We start from the raw sequence: 22,853 nt of genomic DNA, 5'->3' as shown, positions 1-22,853 counted from the left end.
CCAACGCCTATGAGGTAGGTGTTGCTATTTCATCTTATGCACAAGAAACCATGTCTTAGAGATATCAATTAACTTGTCCAGGGTCAGTCTCAGAACTGGGCATCAAACCTGTGGTCCCTGCTGCTGAGACCTGGGCTCTGTTCACTGAACCCCCAATTGCTTTCAAGACTAAACCTCAAGACCTCCCCCAGACTCCTCCCTTTCTCCTTTGTTTTCTCAACAATAACTGCCGGTTGAAGTTACTGCCACCCCGGTGGGTCCAGTTCAGATTCCAACGTGAGTTCTGGGATAGACAGCCAGGATCACTGAATTCATTTCCGGTAAACTTGGTAGAGAGGGGTAGGCAGCAGGGTGAGTGGAAGGGCATGTGTGAGCTGGGGACTACAGTGGAAGAGGACAGAGGAAGAGGCTTTGCTGGGGGTCCAGCGTGGACCCCTGTCGCATGGAATTTGGCATGCTGCATGGAAGGCAGGCTGTGGGGTTAGGGTTCCTGCTTCAGTGATTCAAGGAAGGTTTCTTAAAGGAAGTCAGCCTTGGAAAGGGGACCCGGGGATTCCAGGCACAGCAAACCACACCCTGGGCAGAGCACAGCGACCAGCTGGCTTCCGGCTCCCTCCTGTGCCAGTGTTCCAGCCACCCCGCTCTGATGGTCAGCGCCCAGCTCAGAGGCTTCCTAGGGCTGGTGTCCAGCACCTCCAGTGGAGCCCTAGCATGCTCCCCAGCGAGGCGGGCCTCCTGTCTCTGCCCTCCCCGCAACCCCGTGTGACTGTCCGTGAGCCAGCACCCGCCCCACCCCCAGCCAGGCCCGGTGCCCCGACCCGGCTGCCTCCCCACTGCTCAGTGCTGCCCAGAAAGCCGGCCCCCCAGCTCTCCCCGCTCCTCCCCGCAGGAAGCGCTGACCTCTCTGCGGTTCTGGTTATGCTTCAGCCGTTGGTCGGTATGCCAACAGCGTTTGAGTTAAGTGCGGCGGATGTGGGCGGGGGAGGGAGCGCGTCTGAACTTGGGCCGGGGTGGAGCTTGTGGGGCCTCCAGTGTTTTAGCACAAAACCAAGCTATCTTGACAGAAGTAACACCACCACATGGAAACTAGAGAGAAAGCGCCGGTCACAAGCTCGCCCAGCCGGGCCCTCTTCTGTGGGTGCGTCCCAGACCCGGTTCCTCTGGTGAAATTCGGCAGGTGGTACCGGTCGTGCTGATGGGGACTGCGGGGCTGTGGTCACCGGCTGCGCTGAGAGAGGGTTTCCGCGCCATCAGTCATGAGTTTAAAGAGGGCACGGCCATAGTTGTTCCCTCTGTTCAAAGAGTTTGCAACCATCCCCGCACGTAGAATATTTTCATCACCCCAAAGGAAATCCTCTGTCCTTTTATCAGGCAGCTCCATCTTTTATTTTCTGCTTGACGTTATTTCACAAGTATCTTAACAACCTTGTCAGGTGACTGCCAGCAAGGGATGTGGGATGAATGGTGCTGTAGACTCCGGACCAGGAGCTTCCCGGAGAGGAGTGGGGACCCGGGGCAGTGATGGGGGCTGGAGGATGGTGAGAGCCGGCAGTGAGGGACGACCCCCAGCGGGACTGGGGTGCAGAGAAGCTCTGGAAGCGGGATGGGCAGCCCCGCGAACGGATGTGGCCGCAGAGACGGTGTCCTCCCGGGGCAGGCGAACTGGGGCCGGGGGTGAGATCAGTCACTGAGTCCGGGGAGTGGGGGCGGGCAGGGCCTGGGCAGGGCTGAGGATAGACTTGGTCTTTGGCCTGCTGGGCTTGGGCCGGGTTCTCCTCAGGAGTCCGATAGGCGGCAGGGGGCGCAGGGCAAGAATCTGGGGTTCAGCTTGGGGACTGAGCTCAACCGGGGTGACCAGGGAGCCGAGGGAGCGTTGGGAGGGAGAGGCCGTGAAGACGCGGTGTTGGGGGGGGGGGTGTGGTCGGCAGGCCAGCGTTCGGAGGCCGAGGGCAGCTGCCCGGACAGCGGTGAGGGATGAGGAGCTCCCCCGAGGGACAGGCGGGGAGGAGCGAGCGGCCAGTCCGGTCCCGAGTCCCCAGCGCCCGGTGGCCAGACGGTGAGACCGCTCCGACCGCCCCACCGGCTAGGGCGCAGGGAGCGCGGGAAGCGCGGCTCTGCCGGACCCCGCGGCGGGCGGAGGGGGCGGAGGGACGGGCCCGGGCGGGCTCGGCCGCTGAGCTGCGCCGCCCCCGCCCCGCGCCGCCCTCGCCCCGCCCGCCGGCCGGCAGAGCTCGAGCCCCGGGCTCAGACGCGGAGGAGCGAGCGCGGGCCGGGCGCTCCGGGAAGCCAGGTGCGGCGAGCCCGAGGCGGGCCGGGCGGCGATGCCGCTGGAGGCGCAGGACGCGGTGTACGTGGCGCTGGAGCTGGCTCTGGCCGCGCTGTCGGTGACCGGCAACGTGTTGGTGTGCGCGGCGGTGGGCACCTCGAGCGCGCTGCAGACGCCCACCAACTACTTTTTGGTGTCGCTGGCCGCGGCCGACGTGGCCGTGGGGCTGTTCGCCATCCCCTTCGCCGTCACCATCAGCCTGGGCTTCTGCACCGACTTCCACAGCTGCCTCTTCCTCGCCTGCTTTGTGCTGGTGCTCACGCAGAGCTCCATCTTCAGCCTCCTGGCCGTGGCCGTCGACAGATACCTGGCCGTGCGCGTCCCGCTCAGGTGAGGCTCCTGCCCCCGGGAACCCAAACCCTTCCGGCGGCGGGCGCGAGGCACGCGAGTTCCGGCCGGCAGCCTCCCGACCCACGTGCGCCGCGCCAGACCCTCTGGGCGCCTCGGGCGCGCGTCTCCTTTCCGGAGCCCGAGTAGGGACTGCCCTGGGCCCCGGGGGCGCAGCCTGGCGGGGCAGCTCCGGGAGGGCTCCCGGCGCACAGGTGGGCGCCCGCATTCCCTGGGTTTGGTGGGGCCCTGGAGGCTCCAGGACAACCGTGGACGCTGGGACGCGCGGGGCAGAATGACGGGGCTCACGGCCAGACCGGGCGGCACCGACCCGAGGGAGGTGCCAGTTAACTTTGGGGAGCCCTGCGTGCTGCGCGCGGACTCTAATCACTCCCTTATACTTTAAAGAATTAGAAGGCTTCCCGGCTCGCTAAGACCGACAGCCTGAGAGCCTCGTGCTTTGTGTAACCTTGTCCCAGCCGCTGGGAAGGTGCCACCAGCGTTTCCAAACACCGGAGGACTTGAGGGTTGCTCTTGGTCCAACACTCCGAAGATGCAGGATTCGGGGATGGAGCGCAGCGGCAAGGGGAGTACAGCCTCATGTGCAGCTGCGAGCTTGAGAGCCCGGGTGTTACGCGGGGCTGAATTGAAAGCACTTTCTCTGCCTCTGGTGCCTGGATGCCGTTTGGCGTTTCTGAGTTGGGTGAGCTTGGGATCTCTTTGGACTAAGAACTGAGACAGGGAAACTGAGTCATGGGGTAGGTGGGACAGGAAGGAGTTAATCGCTGTCTGCCAAGTCTATGAGGTACTTTAAACTCCTATCCTTTAATCCCAGCAATAATTCCTGAGGTGGGTACCTGCGTCCTGTCGGGGAGGGAGGAGGCTCAGAATGGCAGCTCTGGAGCAAGTGAGGGAGCAGGACCCATTCAGCGCTGGGCCCCCGCATTCCCAGGCGTGCCTGCCTGCTGCGTCCTGCTCTCCACCGGGGCAGAAAGCAGATTCTGCCTGCAGTGAGTCGGCGGTTATAAGGGAAACCTATTTGAGGGGAATTGACAAGGAATAACAAACACTCTCCCAGCAGGCTCACGTGTCAAGCCTGGTCCCTGTGCCCTGTATCTGGGTCCCAGCGGGAGCAGGAACCTCCTGCTTGGTGGGCTGTGAGCCTCCTGTCTGTCCGGGCCTTTCCACTTGCTGCCCCTTGGCCTGCGACCAGGACACCCCTTCCTCAGGTGTGACAGAGCCCAGGAATTTCCGAGGTCCGGGGCTCACAGCACACTCTTTTCGTAGAGGTCCCTTTCCCACCTCCTGGTCCTCATGTTGGTTACTTGGTGCCCTTCTGGACTTTATGCACCCAGCAGGCAGCCACAGGCACCAGCCTCAACTGCCGGAAGCCCTTTGGGCTTGGCCCTGACGGAGGTCCAGAGAGACCTCTGCTCAAGCTTCAGAAAGCATCCCCCACGCCTGTGCAGCAGGAAGTTCCATGGGAGTTTGAATCTGTCAGTTCTTGTCCTGGTCTCTGCTGGGCGGCTTGAAAGAATGGGTGTGGGTGTGTTAAGAGGAAAGAACTGTGAATCACAGCCCCTGAGTTCCCCTTTGTATCTGTAGAGGGCGGGAGGCAGGTGTGGGGAGGGCAGAGCAGCCCGTCCCACCCTGTCCCACCCCTGCCCTCCTGGCTGGCCTGCGTGAGGTGTGTGTGACCCATCCAGGCAAGGGGTGCCTCTCTTCCCCCCACCCTTCCCTCCCACCCCCTACTTCCCCACGTGGCACTAAGCCCACTCTCACAGGCTGGAGAGGTCCTCCTGGCTCCTGTTTCAGCACTTCCTGGCCCCTTGAGCTAAAATGGAGATTACAGGGCCCCACCGGGCCCTCCTGACTCAGAATCCATGGGGTGGGGTGTATCACCCCATGATTCCAGTATCAGAATTCACTGGGGACTTCTGGACCCACCAAAGTTTGAGAACTTCGGGGAGTCAGGGAGACTGGGAGCTCTCCCTTGTTCACTAGCCCGGCTCCCACGCAGCTCTGAGGCTCTCCCTAGGGTCACGGGTCATGGGAGTGAGGTTGGAAGTGAGCCAGCGAGGGAGGTGTCTCCTGTAGAGGCGGCAGGAGCCAGGTGAGGGCCAGGAGCTCAGGCCCGTGTCTTACCTGGGCAAGAACAGTGTTTGGACTCACCCTCAGTGCCAGGTCACTGGTGGCCCAAGGCTCTGAGTGAGGCCCACATGGCTATGGTGGGTACAGCTCAAGAGTACAGAGCCCACAGTCCCATAGCCACCCAGTTGTCAAGGCAGATACTGACCAGGGAGGGTTGCAGGAAAGGGGAGTCAAGAAGATGCTGGACACAAAGATGAGGCGGCCTCAGAGTGAGGGGCGCCTACACACAGGAGACTGTCCTAACTCAAGTCTGCGTGGTTCCTGATGCCTGCCCTGGCACAGGGTCCAGGCGCAGTGGTGCCCAGGGGACAGCAGGGAGGGGGTTCGGGGTGGGTGTGTCTGCCCGCAGCTGCTGGCTCTCACTTCACCCTGGGGCCATTTCTGGCTGGAGCACTTCCTCCTCCCTGATCTGGTTCCCCGCAAGCCACACCCCAGGCCATTGCAGGACTGAGTGGTCCCCTCTGCCTGCCTGGAGGCCTGCCTCCCTGCTTCTGGACACTGTTTCCCCAAGCTCCGCTGCTGAAGGAGGGTGTTGCCAGGAGCACTGGGTTGGCTGGGTCGGTCAGCAGGATGGAAGGGTCTGTCTGTCTGTCCCTGGACCCTCCTGCCCACTTTGCCATGTGGCGGCATCTGTTTTTCTGGGAGCCTCACATGTCCAATCTGGGAGGGAGGCGTTGGGGAGTCTTAGCAAGACTACGTCTCTGGTGGAAAGGTGACATCCTCGGAGCTCCTTTTAAGTGACTGAACTGTAAGTTTTCGGCAGGGCATTCTGAGTGGCTTTTTGTCTTGTTTACATTTTTTTCCTTTTTTAAAATTGAGCTTTGTTGTTCTTGTTTAGTCACTCAATCGTGTCCAACTCTTTGTGACCCCATGGACTGCAACACACCAGGCTTCCCTGTCCTTCACGGTCTCCCAGAGTTTGTTCAAACTCATGTCCATTGAGTCGGTGATGCCATCCATCTATCTCATCCTCTGTCGCCCCTTCTCTTCCTGCCTTCAGTCTTTCCCAGCATCAAGGTCTTTACCAAAGAGTCGGTCGGCTCTTTGCATCAGGTGGCCACAGTATTAGAGCTTCCGCCTCAGTTCTTCCAATAAATATTCAGGACTGATTTCCTTAAGGATTGACTGGTTTGAGCTCCTTGCTGCCCAAGGGACTCTGAAGAGTCTTCTCCAGCACCACAGTTCAAAAGCGTCAGTTCTTTGGTGTTCAGCCTTCTTTATTGAGCTACAGTTCCCATATAGTAAAATTCAACTGTAATGTTGTGGTTTTTTTTATCTTTAGTATTTATTTTTGTCTATTTTATTTATTTGTGCCAGATCTTAGTTGCAGCACATGGGATCCTTAGTTGCAAACTCTCATTTGGGGCATGTGGGATCTAGTTCCCTGACCACAGATTGAATCTGGGCCCGCTTCATTGGGAGCATGGAGTCTTAGCCCCTGGACCACCATGGAAGTCCCTATGATGTTTTGAAATACGGCTGGGAAAGAAGGTTTCAGTTCTGGGTGCCCCCAGCCCCACCTTTCCAAGGACCGCAGCCTTGGGTCCTTCCTTCTTCCACAACAGGGCCGTCTTTTTTTCCCAGATCATTCCCACTGCGGTGGGTTCAATGGGGGCTCCCAGAAGGATGTCCGCATCCTAATCCCCAGAGCCTTAGATGGGAAAGCGTGAACATCAGCTCATGTAGGACTTCAGGGAGGAGCTTATCCAGGATGACCTGGCTCCTGAGTACAGTCCCATCCCCATGAAATAGACAAGCAGGGAGAAGCAGGGGCGTGTGGGGATGGAGGCAGAGACTGGAGTGATGCTGGGCCTTCAGAACCCGACCTCCCCAAAGCCTCTGAGCTCTGAGTGCAGCCCTGCCCACACCATGATTCCAGACTCTGGCCTCCAGAACCATAGGGAGTGAATGTTCTTGGCCACCATGTAAGTTTGTGGTGCTTTGTTACGTGGCCCCAGGAAACCCGTGTCACTACGTGAAAGTGCGAGACCCCGAGTCCCTCACTGCTCCCCCAACCCCCGTGCTGGCCGCTCCACATTTCCTCCCCAAGAAGCTTCTCCACCACAACCCGCCACCAGGCTCTCGGCCTCCGTGTCCCACGTCACCATGGCGCCACCAAGTCATTCCTGTCGAGTCACCCTTCCTGGGCCCGCCCCTTCTCAGTCGAATCTGAGGGTCCCTCCTGTGCCTCGTTGCCCATATCCCTCAGCAGCTCTTTACTGGCTCCTGGGGGACCCCCACCCCACCTCCTCCCGCTCCCCTCCAGCCATCTCCAATCCGGAGGGTGCCGGGGTCCTGTCCTCTCACTGCAGGTAGCGTGCAAGCAGTTGGACAGTCGTGTAGGAGCCCCTGGGGCTGCAAGGCGAGAGGAGCCCCGAGAATCCGGGGTGGGGAGGAGAGGGGGGCTGCCCCCAACTTAGGCTGCCCTGAACCATGGTGACCGGCAGGCAGCCCCTCAACAGAGGAGGGACAGTGTGCTTGGCTGCAGGGTTTCAGCAGCATTTGCACTAGACTCTGGAAAGCGCAGCTCACCTTTGATGATGTAGAGAACGAGCGTGTGTAAAGGGGTGAGGTTAACTGCATTCTCGTGAGCTGTGACTACAGCTGTCTGCAGTGCCCTGGGTCACCCTCATACCAGCTCACCTGCTGGCCATGGTCACGGCAGAGGGACACGGACAGACACGGGGGGACAGGTGTGGTCCAGACATCGAACAGGAACATGGTTGTGAGAGGCAGCTGCTCTTTTAACCCTTTGCAAGTGCTGGGTCCCCTGTGTGCCTCCTCTGGGTGAGTCCTTACAGCAGCCTTCTGGGCGCCATCCTGTCAGCCCCTCCTCCACAGATGGGGCCACCAGGGCTCCATCCATCCAGGGCACATGGCCAGGATGGGGTGAGCCTGTGTCCCCAGAGGGAGTGGGTGCGGGTGGGCTGTCAGAGGACTCCCCTCACAGAGCGGTCCCTTCTAGGAGTGGACGAGATTGCCAAGACAGAGAGGACCCTGTGGCTGAGGGAGGGGGAGCCGGCTGTGCCTTGGCCGGCCTTCGACCCGTCACAGAAGGTGACTCAGCTGCTGGGACCCACGGGGGCATCTCGATCACCTTCCCCTTCCTCAGAGGCAGGAAGCAAGGCCCAGTCTTTCCTGATGCTTCTGGTTCATTACCCTCAGGAACTGGGCTTCCCCGTGCTTCTCCCTGTCACCCCGCCCCTCCTCCTCACCCCGGAAACCCATTAAGAGGTTGTGCTCTTGACCTCAGAGGCTGGCAGGCTGGAGACACTGCCCTGGGCAGCAGGAACTGAGCGGCAAGAAGCAAATGTCCCTTTTTGAAAAAGTTGGGAACAGACTGAGTGTGGCCTTCCAACTCACCAGGCTGACAAGGGGAGCAGTGCTCTTTCTGGAGGGCAGAGGCTGGAGTTTCCTGCGGGGGACAGATGGGAGGCTGGAGTGTTTGAGCTGTGGTGGGGCCTGTGCCAGAGCAGCGGGGCTGCTGGGCTTCGGGGTAGGGGTCCCAGCTCAGCAGGTCCAGGGGAGCCCCGAGCTTGCCTACAAGCTTGGATTTTGTCCTCGAGGCACCATAAGTCCATGAAGGACTTGGTTCTGTTTGTTTTGTGTTAGAAATCAACCAGTGTGAAGAAGTCAGCGTTCAGAAGCACAGAGGGCTCAAAAGGCAAGCCCACACCAGCCACTCTGCCTGGGCGGCCCTCCCACCCGGGTGCCCCCTCTGCGGTGACCACTGGGTTTGTGCTGCCTCCTTTAACAGAACCTGTTGACTCTCTCCCATGCAACCCAAGCCCTCTTCCCTGCCACGTTCCCTTCGATTTCTGTTACATTTTGATTTTTTCCTGTGGATCATATTTCAGCCTCTGTTTCTAACGCCATCACTTGTAGGCAGTATGTGTTCGCTGTCGAGAAAAAGAAGGAAAAGTGCTCCTCCCCCGTCTCTCTGCCCCTGCTGGCACCCCATCTCTACCTCCCTTTGAGCAGGTATGTGGTTTCGCCTACTTGATAGAGGTTTCATTTTCAAAAGGCGATCCCTGCTGTAGTAAAGAGATCGAAACTGTGTAAGAGGGTAAATTGTGGGAAGTCAGTCACCCAGTCTGACCTTTGGTTTCCCACTTTGCCTGTCAGACAGCTACACTGCTTCTTAGATTTTTTTCTACAGAAATTACGTATTGAATACGTTTATACTATACTATTGTTTTTACACTGTCAATGTTAATATCTTCTGCGTTTTATTCCACACCTGTGGTAAAGTTCCCTGCACTTTGTGGAGAAGTTCCGAAAGGTGGAAACAGGTATCTGGCATGTATAATATGTTCTGCTCATGTGTTTCTCACTCATCCTGAGCAGAGCATTCGACTGGAGCAGAAATGCACACCTGTCACTAACCCATCTTCTCCAGGTGCGTGCTCAGTCACTAAGTCGCGTCTGACTCTACAACCCCATGGACTGTAGCCCGCCAGGCCCCTCTGTCCGTGGGGTTTCCTAGGCAAGAATACTGGAGTGGGTTGCTGTTTGAGACGGTTCTAAAGGTGGGTCACTCAGGTTCTGTTTGTGGGTGCCTCCCACTGCTCAGAATGATGTCAGATTTTAGTCTGCCCCGTGTTTGGACCATGAGCTTCCCATTTGGAAATTAAAAGACATCCTGGCTCCCGCACGTCCTCATGGTGGAGGGTGCTGGTGCCATGTGGGTGTCGCAGGGGTTCTGCCATTTCTTGCCGCCGCCATATCTGCTTTCCTCTTTCTGGGATCCCACGTGTGTGTCTGTGTGCCGCCCGTAGGGGTCATTTTTAGGACCTGGGTTCTTCCGTGCCAAAAACATGGTTTCTTTTCATATGTGGTTGGCAGTTGGACTGGATGTGGTCACAGGCTAGAAGGCGTTGCTTTGACACCCAGGGTTGCTCAAGAAATCTGACGTGGGTGTGGGTGTGGTTCTTCTTTGTAACTCATGTTTCCTTGGAAGCCTTTGGGATCCTTTGCTTTGCTTGGTGTCCTGAAATTGCATGAAGTCAAAGTGTTAGTTCCTTTGTCCATGGAATTCTCCAGGCTTGCTACTGGAGTGGGTTGCCATTTCCTTCTCCAGGGGATCTTCCCGACCCAGGGATCCAATGTGGGTCTCCCGCATTGCAGGTGGATTCTTCACAATCTGAGCCACCAGGGAAGCCCATGAGGTTGGCTCTAAATACTCACTTTTCAACTCTTCTCTTTCCTCTGAGGATGATATCTTTCCAGTCTGAAGACTGAGGTTTTCTGTCAGCTCTGAAATCTTACAAGAGAAGTTTTCTAGATTATTTTCTTATGTCCATTCCCTGTTTGTCCTTCTGGGATTCTTGATAGGTGGAGACTTGCCCTCCTTGACTGATTTTGTCTCTTAGATGTCCTCTTACACATAAGATTCCAACGCTTACCTCTTCATTCTCCCCTGGACGAGTTCCTTGACTTCCCCCACCCCAGTTCTTCTTCTTTTTAATTTTAGCATTCATATTTTTTCTTTTGATTTAAGGTTAAGTTTCTGGACTTGACTTTGAAAGGCCAGTTTTGGATTCACATGATTGAAATTCTTGCTGTGGCATGGACTATATATATAATCAAAACTCTCCCCTCCCCCCCAACCCTATCCTCTGTCGCTGGGTCTGGAGCTTCAGCTGGAAGGGAGGGTGAAGTGTCAAGGGATATGTGCCCAGCACAGAGGGAGTGGGGTGAGGCTGCCCCAGGCTGGCCAGCAAGCCTTTGCCTTGACCTCCGCTCCTTCTCTAAATCCTGTCTGGAGCCTGCTGTCCGCGAGGTTGGAGCCTCTTGTGCCAGCCACCCTGTTTCTGATTCAAGGCTCCGTGCCCCTCCCGACAATCCCATCTGCCCTCTGGCTTCTGGAAACTCACCAGATTCTCTGGCTTGCTGGGCATCTCCTTCCACTTATACTTTTAGGAGGGTTTTGAGTTTACTTCCTTTCTGCTGCCCTTAAACATGGTTTTCTGAGAGGTGACAATTAGGTGGGACCTGGAAGGCCGGGAGGGGCTTTTAATCAGGAGTTTGTTGAGGTTGGGTTTGCATTACTGAACAGCCACTCTGGCGGACTGCAGGGGCATGGACTGGAGGGCAGCCCACTGTCATTGGGTGAGAAGGAAGGAGTGTGGCTGGCGCAGAGGCCACGGAGATGGAGACAGAGTCTAGGGATCCTCGAGGCGGGCAGCGTCTGGACTTCTCCACCTGGAAGAAGGCTGATGCCAAAGGCAGCCAGGAGGTTAGCAGAGTCCAGAGCAGAGGGGTTGCCAGGCCAATTGGACATCTGGACAGGAGAGGATCCTGAGGCCAGAGGTGGGCCCTGGGGTGGCAGTCAGTGAACAGGGCCAGAGACATGGCTGGTCAGGGCCAGATGGCCATGGACTCACTATGTTTTTTTTTTAATATGGAGACTGTAAATATTAAATTTTGGTGTTGGAGAAGACTCTTGAGAGTCCCTTGGACAGCATGGAGATCAAAGCAGTCAATCCTAAAGGAAATAAACCCTGAATATTCATTGGAAGGACTGATACTGAAGCTCCAATACTTTGGCCAACTGATACAAAAAGCCGCCTCATTGGAAAAGACCCTGATGCTGGGCAAGGCTGAGGGCAGGAGGAGAAGGGGGTGACAGAGGATGAGATGGTTGGATGGCATCACTGACTGAGTGGACATGAGTTTGAGCAAACTCTAGGAGATACTGAAGAACAGGAAAGCCTGGCATGGTGCAGTTGAGGTTGCAAAGAGTTGGACATGACTGAGCGACTGAACAACAACAAATCTCTATTGAAAGGCATCACAGACAGGTGCTGCAGGCTGCACCTGCCCCCACCCCCAGCCAGGTCTCTTTGGTGGCTCCTCTGCTTCCGCCCTGTTCCCGACACCAGCTCTGCACCCATGCTTTGACCTGATGCTCCCTGCGGCTTCTGGGGCTGAGGCCGGCCTCCCACCAGTTCTGGTCTCTCCTCCAGCCTTCCACCCCCCGCCACCCCGCCTCCCCCTTTATGTGTCTGCTCTGCTTCTCAGGAACTGCCTCAGTTCCCTGGCTGAGGTCAGGCCTTTGCACCTGCCATTCCCCTGCCTGGCGCATTCTGTACCTGCGGGCTCTTCCTGATTCTCATGGCACTCTCTCTGCGAGGCACCCTCACAGCTTCTGTACACGTGGGGCATTTTCTAGATGATTCGTCTGTTAATGCAGAGCTCGTGCTGCTCCCTCAGCCTCCCCAGGAGGCGGCCCAGTGACTAGCCTGTGTGCTTGCGTGTGCACACGTGTGTGCTGGGGGACCTGCCCTGATAGGTGTGGACCAGCCTGTGGCCGAGACACGATGAGCCCATGGAAGGTGTCTTCAGGAAAAAGCAGGGTAGAGCGGGAGTCCTGGGGCGACCCACAAGGAAAGGAAGGAGAAAAACAAGGTTGTGTTTCCAAGGGGAGACTTAACTCTTAAGTTTGGCATTTTATAAAATCATTAGAAATGTAGTTTTTTAATAGCAGGGACTTTTAAAAAATTACACGATGAATGTCTGTGTGTGTCTGTGCATACATACACAAGCACACATATACTGCACCCATTCTGAAATTTTTAAAAAGTCCCTGCTATTAATGGATGTGTATATGTCTCTGTACCTATATCTGTGTGTATGTGTATACACACATATTTGTATCCATCTGACTCATCTGGTCTGTGGTTTCAGAAAGAATGAGTCATTCTGAACTAGTGTGTTTTTTTCACAACTTCTAAATTGCAAAACGAATACAAATCCCTAATTGCTTACATTTTTCCTACTTTTGCTTCCTCTGTCTTACACCCACCCACACGCACAGTTACACTCAGGAGCTTTAGGATTGACACAGTCTATGGTCAGATGTCCCAATTGCCCTGATCACGTTCTTCACAGTTTAAAAAAAAAATAATCCAGGTTTCCAGTAAAAGGTCAGGTGCGCATCTAATATGTTCTTTTGGCTTTGTTTATTTGTTTGGAAACATTTATTTGCCTGTACTGGGCTTAGTTGTGGCACATGGGATCTCTTAGTTGTGGCATGTGGGATCTAGTCCCCCTGCCAGGGATCACACACAGGCCCCCTGCAGTGGGAGCCCAGAATCTTAGCCACTGGACCACCAGGGAAGTCCTGATTTTCTTTCTTCAGGAAAGTTCCTCAGCCTTTTTTCCTTCTCTTTCAATACATTGTTTTTGGTTTGGTTGTTTTCTTAGGATTAGATTAGAGTTTCTGGTGGGAACACGGCCTGCTTGATGTTGTGTCCATTTCCACCTGTCACAAAGGAAGGCACTCGGGGTCCATCTGCCCACTGCTGTCACGTTAAAGCTCGCTTAGTTACAGCTGTGGCCGCCGGGGTTCACCACAGTGAAGGTCTGCTTTCCCCAGCAATGATTCTTCTCGGGTCAGTTATCACCCTGTCAGGTGGTAATTTTATTTTTTCTCAGTTGTTTTACTGTATCAGTTGGCTTTCTTCTATAGGGAAGAGGTTGCCTTTTCTTTGCTGTTCCTTATATTACATTTTTACACACAGTGGACTTAGGGAATGTTATTTGCACGTATTGTGTTACCGTCCATTGCTGCCCAGGTTTGGAGGATGGGAGCCCATTCAAGCTGACTTCCGCCTGAGCGTCCCCATTGAGTTTTTGAGCACGTCTTATGTTCTGGCACAGAAAGGTTTCTCAGGCTCCGTTGCGTGTTCTAGCATCGGAATCAGCCGTTTCTCCAAGGAGCCCTGTTTCCTTTCAGTGGAGAATGATGTCTAGGAGCCAAGACCTGGCTGGTGTGCTCATGGATGCTGGAGCATCGTCTCTTCTGGCCCTTGAGATGAGCAGAGCGAGGAGAACTTTGTTTTGTTTTGTTAGATAACCACTTGGAAGAACTCTCACTGTCTCATTAATGAGCAGGATGATGGAGTTAATAAGCAGGTCATCATTGGGCAGCTGTCAGCATAGTAACCGGTTCAGGCAAGAATAGTCAATAGGTGATAAAACTTACTGATGGAACTTAAAGGAGGGCCAAGATACTCACCTCGTGGACTCAGCTCGCCAGGCTTCTCTGTCCATAAGATTCCCCAGGCAAGAATACTGGAATGGTTTGCCATTCTCTTCTCCAGGGGATCTTCCCAACCCAGGGATTAAACCCGGGTCTCCTGCATTGCAGGTGGATTGTTTACCATCTGAGCCACCAGGGAAGTCCAGATATATTTACAAAATCTTAAAGTACATATACCACAAGATACAACTCATCATAAACGGAGGAGCAGTTATAGTGGAAAAGCCTGATGGACACTCCAATGACCACTTCACATCAAGGTTACTGTCACCAGGATCCACATGCCTCTTGGTGTCTAACTGGTCAAGTGCATGGTGACCAATGTGTTTGATAATTAATGTGACAGCTGTCCTTCCCCAGGCGGGGGTTCCTGTCGTGTGAATGGGAGCACGTGTGCTGGGTGAACAGAAAGGTACTGGGGCAATGCAGGTGTTGTCTTGGTGGTGTTAACATCACTGGTTTCAGCAGGAGAGGAAAGACCCCTCAGTGTGACTGCTGTGCGGCCCAGAGGGGCCAAGGAGAGTAAAGCAGGACCCAGGCAAAGCAGAGAGGTTGGGGCCTCTCTGCCTGCTGGCTACCCTGCACCCCCACCCCGCTGGCACCCAGTGCAGTCACGGTCCCACTCACTCGTACCTCCTCGTCCAGCTACGTCGTCTTGGCACCCGTCAGCCTTGCTGTCATCGCAGTTTTGCCAGGATTTCCATTAGACTTCCTGGTACATTGTTAATATTCACCGTGGCAGCTCTACCCCGAGAGACCTACCCGCTGGGTGGTGAGAGTTACTTTGTTAGTGCTCTAGTTACAGCGCTTGGTAGGTTTTGAGAGGTCTGTCCTCGCCCCTTGTCATGCAAGTCCTGTTGTTATTTGTGTGTGGTTTTAGAAGATGAGAAATTTTCTAAGGATTATACATTGCTTCAGAGCAGAAGTATTTCTGTTACAGAGGAATGAAACTTGTGAGTGAGACTGAACGTAAAGAAAAAAGACGCTGAGCGAACAATCAGCAATTTTAAGAAGCAGGACAGAACTCCGTGTGTGTTTACTTAGTGACCTGCCTGCAGAAAGTGCTTCGTGCACATGATGTCTGGGATCAAAGGCCAGGCAGCAGCGGGGCGGGTTCCGCTGCCACCAAGGGCCCCATTTTTCTGAGAGCAGAGCTCAGACTCCCCCTGTCTGGACTCAGTGTCACTGCCAGGGACAGCTGCCCTTGGGGATCCGCTGAACTCAGAGCTCCCTGAGCGCTGGGAATCCTGAGACAGTGGCTGGTCTGAGCTGGCTGCAGGAGAGGAGGAGCCCTGCCCCAGAAATAGGGCAGTGCTGGTTCAGCCGTGCCCGACGAGCCCTCTTTCATGACTAACCCAGTGTCCACACTGCTTGTTCCTTTCTGTTGACTCCGGCCATGTGACTGTCTTGATCCGGCTCGTCCGTGGTGGTAGGGGCAGGGGGGTGGGGAGGGTGTCCAGCACAGCAAGGGTTCAGCCACTTCCTAGAGCTGGACACCCCCAGGACATCCTTCTGTGTGGCTGGACCCAGTCCTGCTTGTTCGGAATAGGGAAGGCACCTAAGTGTCCTCTATCCATCACCTTCCACTTACTTGCCCTGCACTCAAGGCAGATGTAGGAAAGGACATGTTGCCTGCCTTTCAGGAATGGTTTGGGGACACATGGGGATGTTCTGAGACCAGAGGTGCACAGGGAGAAGGAGTGAGGGGTGGGCAGGGTGGAAGCCAGGCATTCCAGAGAGGACAGGGGCCTAGCCGGAAGTGGGAGATGGGAGGGGACATGGGAGGAGGGGAGCGGAGCCCCCATGAGATGCCAGGGCTGCTGGGGGTCCTCCCCGCAGCCTTCTGCCCAGTGCATCAACCCCTGCCTGCTCTCCAGAATCCCTGGCCGTCTCCCACCTGCGCCCGGGTCCAGGCAGCACCGCCTGGACACTGACTGTCCTGCCATCGTGGGGCTGCAACTGTGGTGCCAGTTGTGACTCTGTCTTGAACTCCCCCACCCACCCACCCAGGGGTCTAGTTGTGTCACTAGCAGAAAAGTCTTTCTGCCACCTTTTAAGGACTGCCTACTGAGAGAGCATCAGAGGCCTCTGCCAGTTCCCACGTGGCTGCCCGTGGAGTCGGGGGCGGGGAACCCCTGGCACCAGCAGCAGCTTTGGCAAGAGCAGAGGGCGGCTGAGCTGGGCTTGGCTGCACCTACACTGGGCCCGTGGCTGGGTGAGCAGGTAGGTGGGGTGTGGGCAGGAGCTGGGATCGGGGGAAGAACCACAGGGTCCTGAGCAGGACAGTACCTGCCTTGAACACAAGTGGAATCAGATTGGATGAGTGGCTTTGTATTCTCACTGTGGCTTCGGAGCTGCAGGCCAGTGTCCACCTCTGTGAGCCGGAAGTGGCGGTGATGACCTTGGGCACCGGCTGAGAGGGACGCGCGGGCCTGCAGGTGGTGCCGCGCTCAGGTGAGGGAGGCCGTGTTTCTGATGTGCTCTGTGCAGCTGGTGGGGGGCAGTCTGCAGGGACGTGTCTCCAGGACAGGGTGTCTGGCCGTGAGATTCAGAGGCTGCTCCGGTGGGGGTATCTGTGTGTTCAGTCCTTGCTGTCACCCTGCTCCACGCCAGTGTCTTCTCTCAAGTCAACCACTGAAAGTTTCCTAACTGCCCTGCTTGCCTTTTTGCTCCGCTAAACTCCATCTCTGCAGGGATCTCTATACCAGCACAGCATGCCTTGGGGCCCAGCCCTCCATCCCCTGGCTCCCCACTGCTTTGGGGCAGCTGAGTGTCACACTTTGCCCCTCCCTGTAGCCTGGGGACGCCCCGCCTTGCTTGAGGTTCATTCATATTCCCTCCTGCTTCTCTGGGAGAGTGAAATCCCTTCCTGTCTGGAAGCCTTGCACATTCTGTTCTCTCTGCTTCTTGTTGAGTTGCTCAGTCGTGTCCGACTCTGTGACCCCATGGACTGCAGCAACACAGGCTCCCCTGTCCTTCACTATCTCCCTGCTGCTGCTGCTAAGTCGCTTCAGCCATGTCCGACTCTGTGCGACCCCACAGACAGCAGCCCACCAGGCTCCCCCGTCCCTGGGATTCTCCAGGCAAGAACACTGGAGTGGGTTGCCATTTCCTTCTCCAATGCATGAAAGTGAAAAGTGAAAGTGAAGTTGCTCAGTCCTGTCCAACTCTTAGCGACCCCATGAACTGCAGCCTACCAGGCTCCTCCATCCATGGGATTTTCCAGGCAAGAGTATTGGAGTGGGTTGCCATTGCCTTCTCCATACTATCTCCCTAAGCTTGCTCAAACTCATGTCCATTGAGTCAGTGATGCCATCCAGCCATCTCATCCTCTGTTATGCCCTTCTCTTCCTGTTTTCAGTCTTTCCCAGCATCAGGGTCTTTTCCAGTGAGTCAATTCTTCACATCAGGTGGCCAAAGTATTGGAGCTTTAGCTTCAGCATCAGGCCTTCCAATGAATATTCAGGGTTGATTTCCTTTACAATTGACTGGTTGGATCTCCTTGCAGTCCAAGGGACTCTCAAGAGTCTTCTCCAACATCACAGTTCAAAACCATCAATTCTTAGGTGCTCAGCCTTTTTTATGGTCCAACTCTCACATCCATACATGACTACTGGAAAAACCACAGCTTTGACTATACAGGCACTTGTGGGCAAAGTGATCTCTGCTTTTTAATACACTGTCTAGTTTGTCATAGCTTTTCTTCCAAGGAGCAAGCATCTTTTAATTCCATGTCTGTAGTCACTGTTTCCTCTGCTTAGAAAGCCACTCTTCCGTTTCCAGACCCTTCTCTCCTTCTCTGCCACTGTCTTAGAGGCTTCCCTAATGCCGTGTCTGAGCTCTTCCTGGCTTTCTCTTATCTGTACCCTGTTCATTTTGATTTGGCAAATTCCTTCTGACTTGTATGTTTGTGTGTTTACCTGTTTATTTTCTGTCTGTTCCATTAGCTCTATCATCCACGAGGGCTGTGATTCTGTTTGCTGTGCCAGCAGAGTGCATGGCTCAAAGGGAGAACTCTGAATGAAATAATGAACCATTAGAGGAGAAAGGCCGTGATGGAGTTCACAGAGAAGGCTGTGACCAGCGGCTCCCCAGATGAAATTAGCTGCTTTTCCTCATCTAAGACAACTGAACATGAAAGTTATTTTTCACAGGCAGGATCCAGCAGTTGTGAGTTCAGATGTGGTTGCGTTCCAGTTGTTTTGAACTCTGGCAGGAAACCCCACCCCCACCCCCGGGACCCTTTTGTGTACAGAGGACTCTAATGTTGCTCAGACACAAGTGAAGTTAAAAAAGCAGCATAATGTGGTGCGAGGAACAGGGGCCTCAAGTCCGAACTTAGCTTTGGTCTTTGGTTCTTATGTTCTTATTCTTATATTGCCTTTGTTACCTAAAAACTTTGTATCTCTATTTCCTCATTTGTAAAATAGAGAAGTTGGACTAGACAGGATAAAAATCCCTTCCAGTTTATATAAGCATGCTTTTAGCTGCAGGTAACAGTGACTTTTAAGCAGTCAAGACCATCGATTCTCTCTTGAGCTAGAATATGGAACCATGGTGGTGCTAGACTTGGTGCAGGGGTTAAAACACACCATTGAGAACCTGGACTCTTTCCTTACTTCTGCTTTGCCATTAGCCTTGTTTTTCAGGCTCCTGCCTCATGGTCACAGGATGGCTGCTGCAGCTCTGGGCTTCACAGCCTCCCGGAAGAGTAAACGCATGGGCATGGGGGAGGAGCTCTCCTCATGGGTCTCTCTCCTGTTACCATGTAAAGTCTCTCTTGGAAGTATTCTAGCAGACTTCCTTTGTCTCATTGGCTACAACCACCTCCTGTAGCCACCCCAGTCCATGACTGAGAGAGAATTTGCTTGCCCTGATCTAATTCATCCCCGGGGCTGGTCTGCACTCAGCTGTATGAACTTCAGAAAGGCAGAGGCGTGAGAGCAGGGCCGCTGCAGAGGCTGCCTCGTGGGTCTAAGGTTCTGTGACTAGAGTTGTGTCTGCAGGAGGCGGCCCTGTTGCCCTGCAAGGGCCTGATGCGTTCTTCACGCCCCTGGTGCGGTCATGGCCGGGAAAGGTATTTCTGTAAGGAATGGCTTTACATTCCTAGACGAGGAGGGAAGCAGAGGGGAGTTGGAAATAGATGCAGCTGAATGGCAGCTGCGCCCACAGGTCCTTTGCCATCAAGGCCCCTCAGCTGAGCTGCCTGTTGCTGGGAGCAGAGATGAAAGAATGTAGCCGACGGGAGGCAAGACCAGTTCTGCTGCCCGTCCAGGCCCCAGCATTGGGCGTTCCTAAGGAGCAGGCTCTCTAAAGCTGTCTGGTAACAAGTTGGAATATGTGTGTGTGTGAGCTCATACTAATGTGCCAGGCACTTTGCTAGCTCCTGGGGATGCTGATGCAAAGGGATGAGGTCCGAGTCCTTAAGAGGCTGGATGTTCTAGTCGAAGGGCAGACACCTGTAACGTAAACAAAGCCCTGTGACAGGTGTGTGTCAGGGGGCGGAGAGTGGGCATGGCCCCCTTCACTGTGAGCTGAGCCGGAAAGGAGGTGACCTTTGAGACAGCAGCTGGGCTCAGTCGTGTCCGGCTCTTTGCGACCCCATGAACCATAGCATGCCAGGCCTCCCTGTCCATCACCAACACCTGGAGTCCACCCAAACCCATGTCCATTGACTCACTGATGCCATCCAACCATCTCATCCTCTGTCGTCCCCTTCTCCTCCTGCCTTCAATCTTTCCCAGCATCACGGTCTTTTCAAATGAGTCAGGTCTTCGCATCAGGTGGCCAAAGTATTGGAGTTTCAGCTTCAACATCAGTCTTTTCAATGAACATCCAGGACTGATCTCCTTTAGGATGGACTGGATGGATCTCCTTGAAGTCCAAGGGACTCTCAAGAGTCTTCTCCAACATCACAGTTCAAAAGCATCAATTCTTCGGTGCTCAGCTTTCTTTATAATCCAACTTTCACATCCATACATGACCACTGGAAAAACCATAGCCTTGACTAGACGGACCTTTGCTGACAAAGTAATGTCTCTGCTTTTGATTATGCTGTCTAGGTTGGTCATAACTTTCCTTCCAAGGAGTAAGCATCTTTTAATTTCATGGCTGCAATCACCATCTGCAGTGATTTTGGAGCCCCCAAAATAAAGTCAGCCACTGTTTCCCCATCTGTTTGCCATGAAGTGATGGGACCAGATGCCGTGATCTTTGTTTTCTGAATGTTGACCTTTAAGCCAACTTTTTCACTCTCCTCTTTCATCAAGAGGCTTTTTAGTTCCTCTTCACTTTCTGCCATAAGGGTGGTGTCATCTGCATACCTGAGGTTATTGATATTTCTCCCGGCAATCTCGATTCCAGCTTGTGCTTCATCCAACCCAGCATTTCTCATGATGTACTCTGCATATAAGTTAAATAAGCAGGGTGACAATATACAGGCTTGACGTACTCCTTTTCCTATTTGGAACCAGTCTGTTGTTCCATGTCCAGTTCTAACTGTTGCTTCCTGATCTGCATACAGGTTTCTCAAGAGGCAGGTCAGGTGGTCTGGTATTCCCATCTCCTTCAGAATTTTCCAGTTTATTGTGATTCACACAGTCAAAGGCTTTGGCATAGTCAGTAAAGCAGAAATAAACGTTTTTCTGAAACTCTCTTGTTTTTTCGATGATCCAGCAGATGTTGGCAATTTGATCTCTGGTTCCTCTTTTTCTAAAACCAGCTTGAACACCTGGAAGTTCACGGTTCATGTATTGCTGAAGCCTGGCTTGGAGAATTTTGAGCATTACTTTACTAGCATGTGAGATGAGTGCAATTGTGTAGTAGCTAGAGCATTCTTTGGCATTGCCTTTCTTTGGGATTGGAATGAAAACTGCCCTTTTCCAGTCCTGTGGCCACTGCTGTTTTCCAAATTTGCTGGCATATTGAGTGCAGCACTTTCACAGCCTCATCTTTCAGGATTTGAAATAGCTCAACTGGAATTCCATCACCTCCACTAGCTTTGTTCATAGTGATGCTTCCAAAGGCCCACTTGACTTCGCATTCCCCGAAGTCTGGCTCTAGGTAAGTGTGAGCGATCACACCATCATGATTATCTGGGTGATGAAGATCTTTTATGTATAGTTCTTCTGTGTTTTCTTGCCACCTCTTCTTAATATCTTCTGCTTCTGTTAGGTCCATACCATTTCTGTCCTTTATTGAGTCCATCTTTGCATGAAATGTTCCCTTGGTATCCTGCATACTGCAACTGAAAGATCCTGACTGCTGCAACCAAGAGCTGGCACAGCCAAACAAATATTTTCTTTTTTTAAAAGAATTTGCTACTTGCTCTCCTTGACCATGATTTATCATCAGAGGTGAGTTAGTAAGAATGAAAATCTTGTTGAAGCAAAGCTGCTTATACATTTGACTGTCGTCAGCATTGCAGACAAAAGCCCCTAGTGCCCTATGAATGTGGACCTGAGGCTGCTGGAGTCAAGTCCTGGCACAGAAAGCAGGGATGGTGGGATGCTCTGAGTTTGCTGTAACAGACCATGTCCTTTTGAACAGGTATAAGAGTCTGGTCACTGGGGCCCGAGCGAGAGGAGTCATTGCTGCCCTCTGGGTCCTGGCCTTTGGCATTGGCCTGACACCGTTCTTGGGGTGGAACGACAGAAAAATTGCCACCAACTGCACAGAGCCGGGGGATGCAGCCACGAACGTGAGCTGCTGCCTCATCAGGTGTCTCTTCGAAAACGTGGTGCCCATGAGCTACATGGTGTACTTCAACTTCTTCGGCTGCGTCCTGCCCCCACTGCTCATCATGCTGGTCATCTACGTCAAGATCTTCCTGGTGGCCTGCAGGCAGCTACAGCGCACAGAGCTCATGGATCACTCAAGGACCGTCCTCCAGCGGGAGATCCACGCGGCCAAGTCCCTGGCCTTGATTGTTGGCATCTTCGCCCTGTGCTGGCTGCCAGTCCACACCATCAACTGTGCCTCACTCTTCCAGCCAACCTGGGCCAAGGTGAAGCCCAAGTGGGCGATAAACACAGCCATCCTCCTGTCGCATGCCAACTCGGCTGTCAACCCCATCGTCTACGCCTACCGGAACCGAGACTTCCGCTACACTTTTCACAAAATCATTTCCAGGTACATCCTCTGCCGGACGCACATCCTCAAGAGTGGGGAGGGGCAGGTGGGGTCGCAGCCCACTCTCCAGCTGGGCCTATGACCCAGGCTTTGGCCTCTTCCAGGAGAAGGCTCAGTAACAAAAGGACGGGGCATGCTTGGCCAGTTCTCACTGGAAAGACAGCAACCCTCACAGGCCAGCTGGCTGCCTCTTCTGAGCGCTTCCCTGGAGGTTCCAAGTACCTCGTTAACATGTGACTACTACTTCCTGAGGTTGACAAATCTGTTTATGGTTCTCTGGCTGCTTTGTGTGGATGATGCTGATGGTATGAATGGATTGTAAAAGTACGTTTTGCTTTTTTTTAAGAGTCTGCCTCTTTTATAGTAGAAAATGATCAGAACTATTTTACCGTAACATACTGTGAACTATTATAATACAAATATTTTTTTAACTTGGAGGCAATGGGAAAGGTTGGGCATGTTAAAAATAATACCTATTCTGAGGAAGGTTACCAGGAAAAGTAAAAGTATGAATATTCAACCAAGAGACTGCTGTTTTAGGGAAATAGGCTTATAAGTTCTTACGTAGAACATCATGGCAGGCTCGACAACATTCTGCTCCATGTACAGCACCCCACCCCGGAAGAAGCAGCTGGAGAAGCGGGGTCCTCCACTACCAGGCTCCGATCCCCTTCCAGAACTAGGTGGTGATTTTTACATCTCTCCCAAGTTCAAGTTTGGCCATGATGCTGGACCCCAAAGTGAAAATTTTACTAAGGTGGGTTATGTAACTGTGTTTCTGTATGAGGTGAAATAAAAATAAAAACTTAACAAAAGTTCTGGGTGTTGTGCCAGCTTGCTGCAGAGCTCACCTACCTTCTGTTCCGTATCCTA

The 22,853-nt window shown here is 53.8% G+C and overlaps 2 protein-coding genes across 2 annotated transcripts in view; both read left to right on the top strand.

Moving 5' to 3' along the window:
* SPECC1 (sperm antigen with calponin homology and coiled-coil domains 1) overlaps positions 1-21,419 on the top strand; it is a 242,274-nt gene extending 220,855 nt beyond the window's left edge. The window contains exon 13 of the mRNA XM_027519445.1: positions 21,399-21,419. Coding sequence (XP_027375246.1) covers positions 21,399-21,404 — 6 coding nt within the window. The 3' untranslated portion in view covers positions 21,405-21,419. The remainder of the gene's footprint in view (positions 1-21,398) is intronic.
* On the top strand, positions 857-22,798 carry ADORA2B (adenosine A2b receptor). The gene is made up of 2 exons (XM_027519459.1): positions 857-2,656; positions 21,399-22,798. Exons 1-2 carry the CDS (start codon positions 2,322-2,324, stop codon positions 22,060-22,062), a joined length of 999 nt encoding a protein of 332 aa, XP_027375260.1. The 5' UTR covers positions 857-2,321; the 3' UTR covers positions 22,063-22,798.
* The last annotated feature ends 55 nt before the right edge of the window (positions 22,799-22,853 follow it).

Source organism: Bos indicus x Bos taurus, chromosome 19 (assembly GCF_003369695.1).
Source record: "Bos indicus x Bos taurus breed Angus x Brahman F1 hybrid chromosome 19, Bos_hybrid_MaternalHap_v2.0, whole genome shotgun sequence".
Lineage (NCBI taxonomy): Eukaryota > Metazoa > Chordata > Mammalia > Artiodactyla > Bovidae > Bos > Bos indicus x Bos taurus.
The sequence above is the reverse complement of the archived record's forward strand: the minus strand, read 5'-3'. Positions and strand labels throughout refer to the sequence as shown.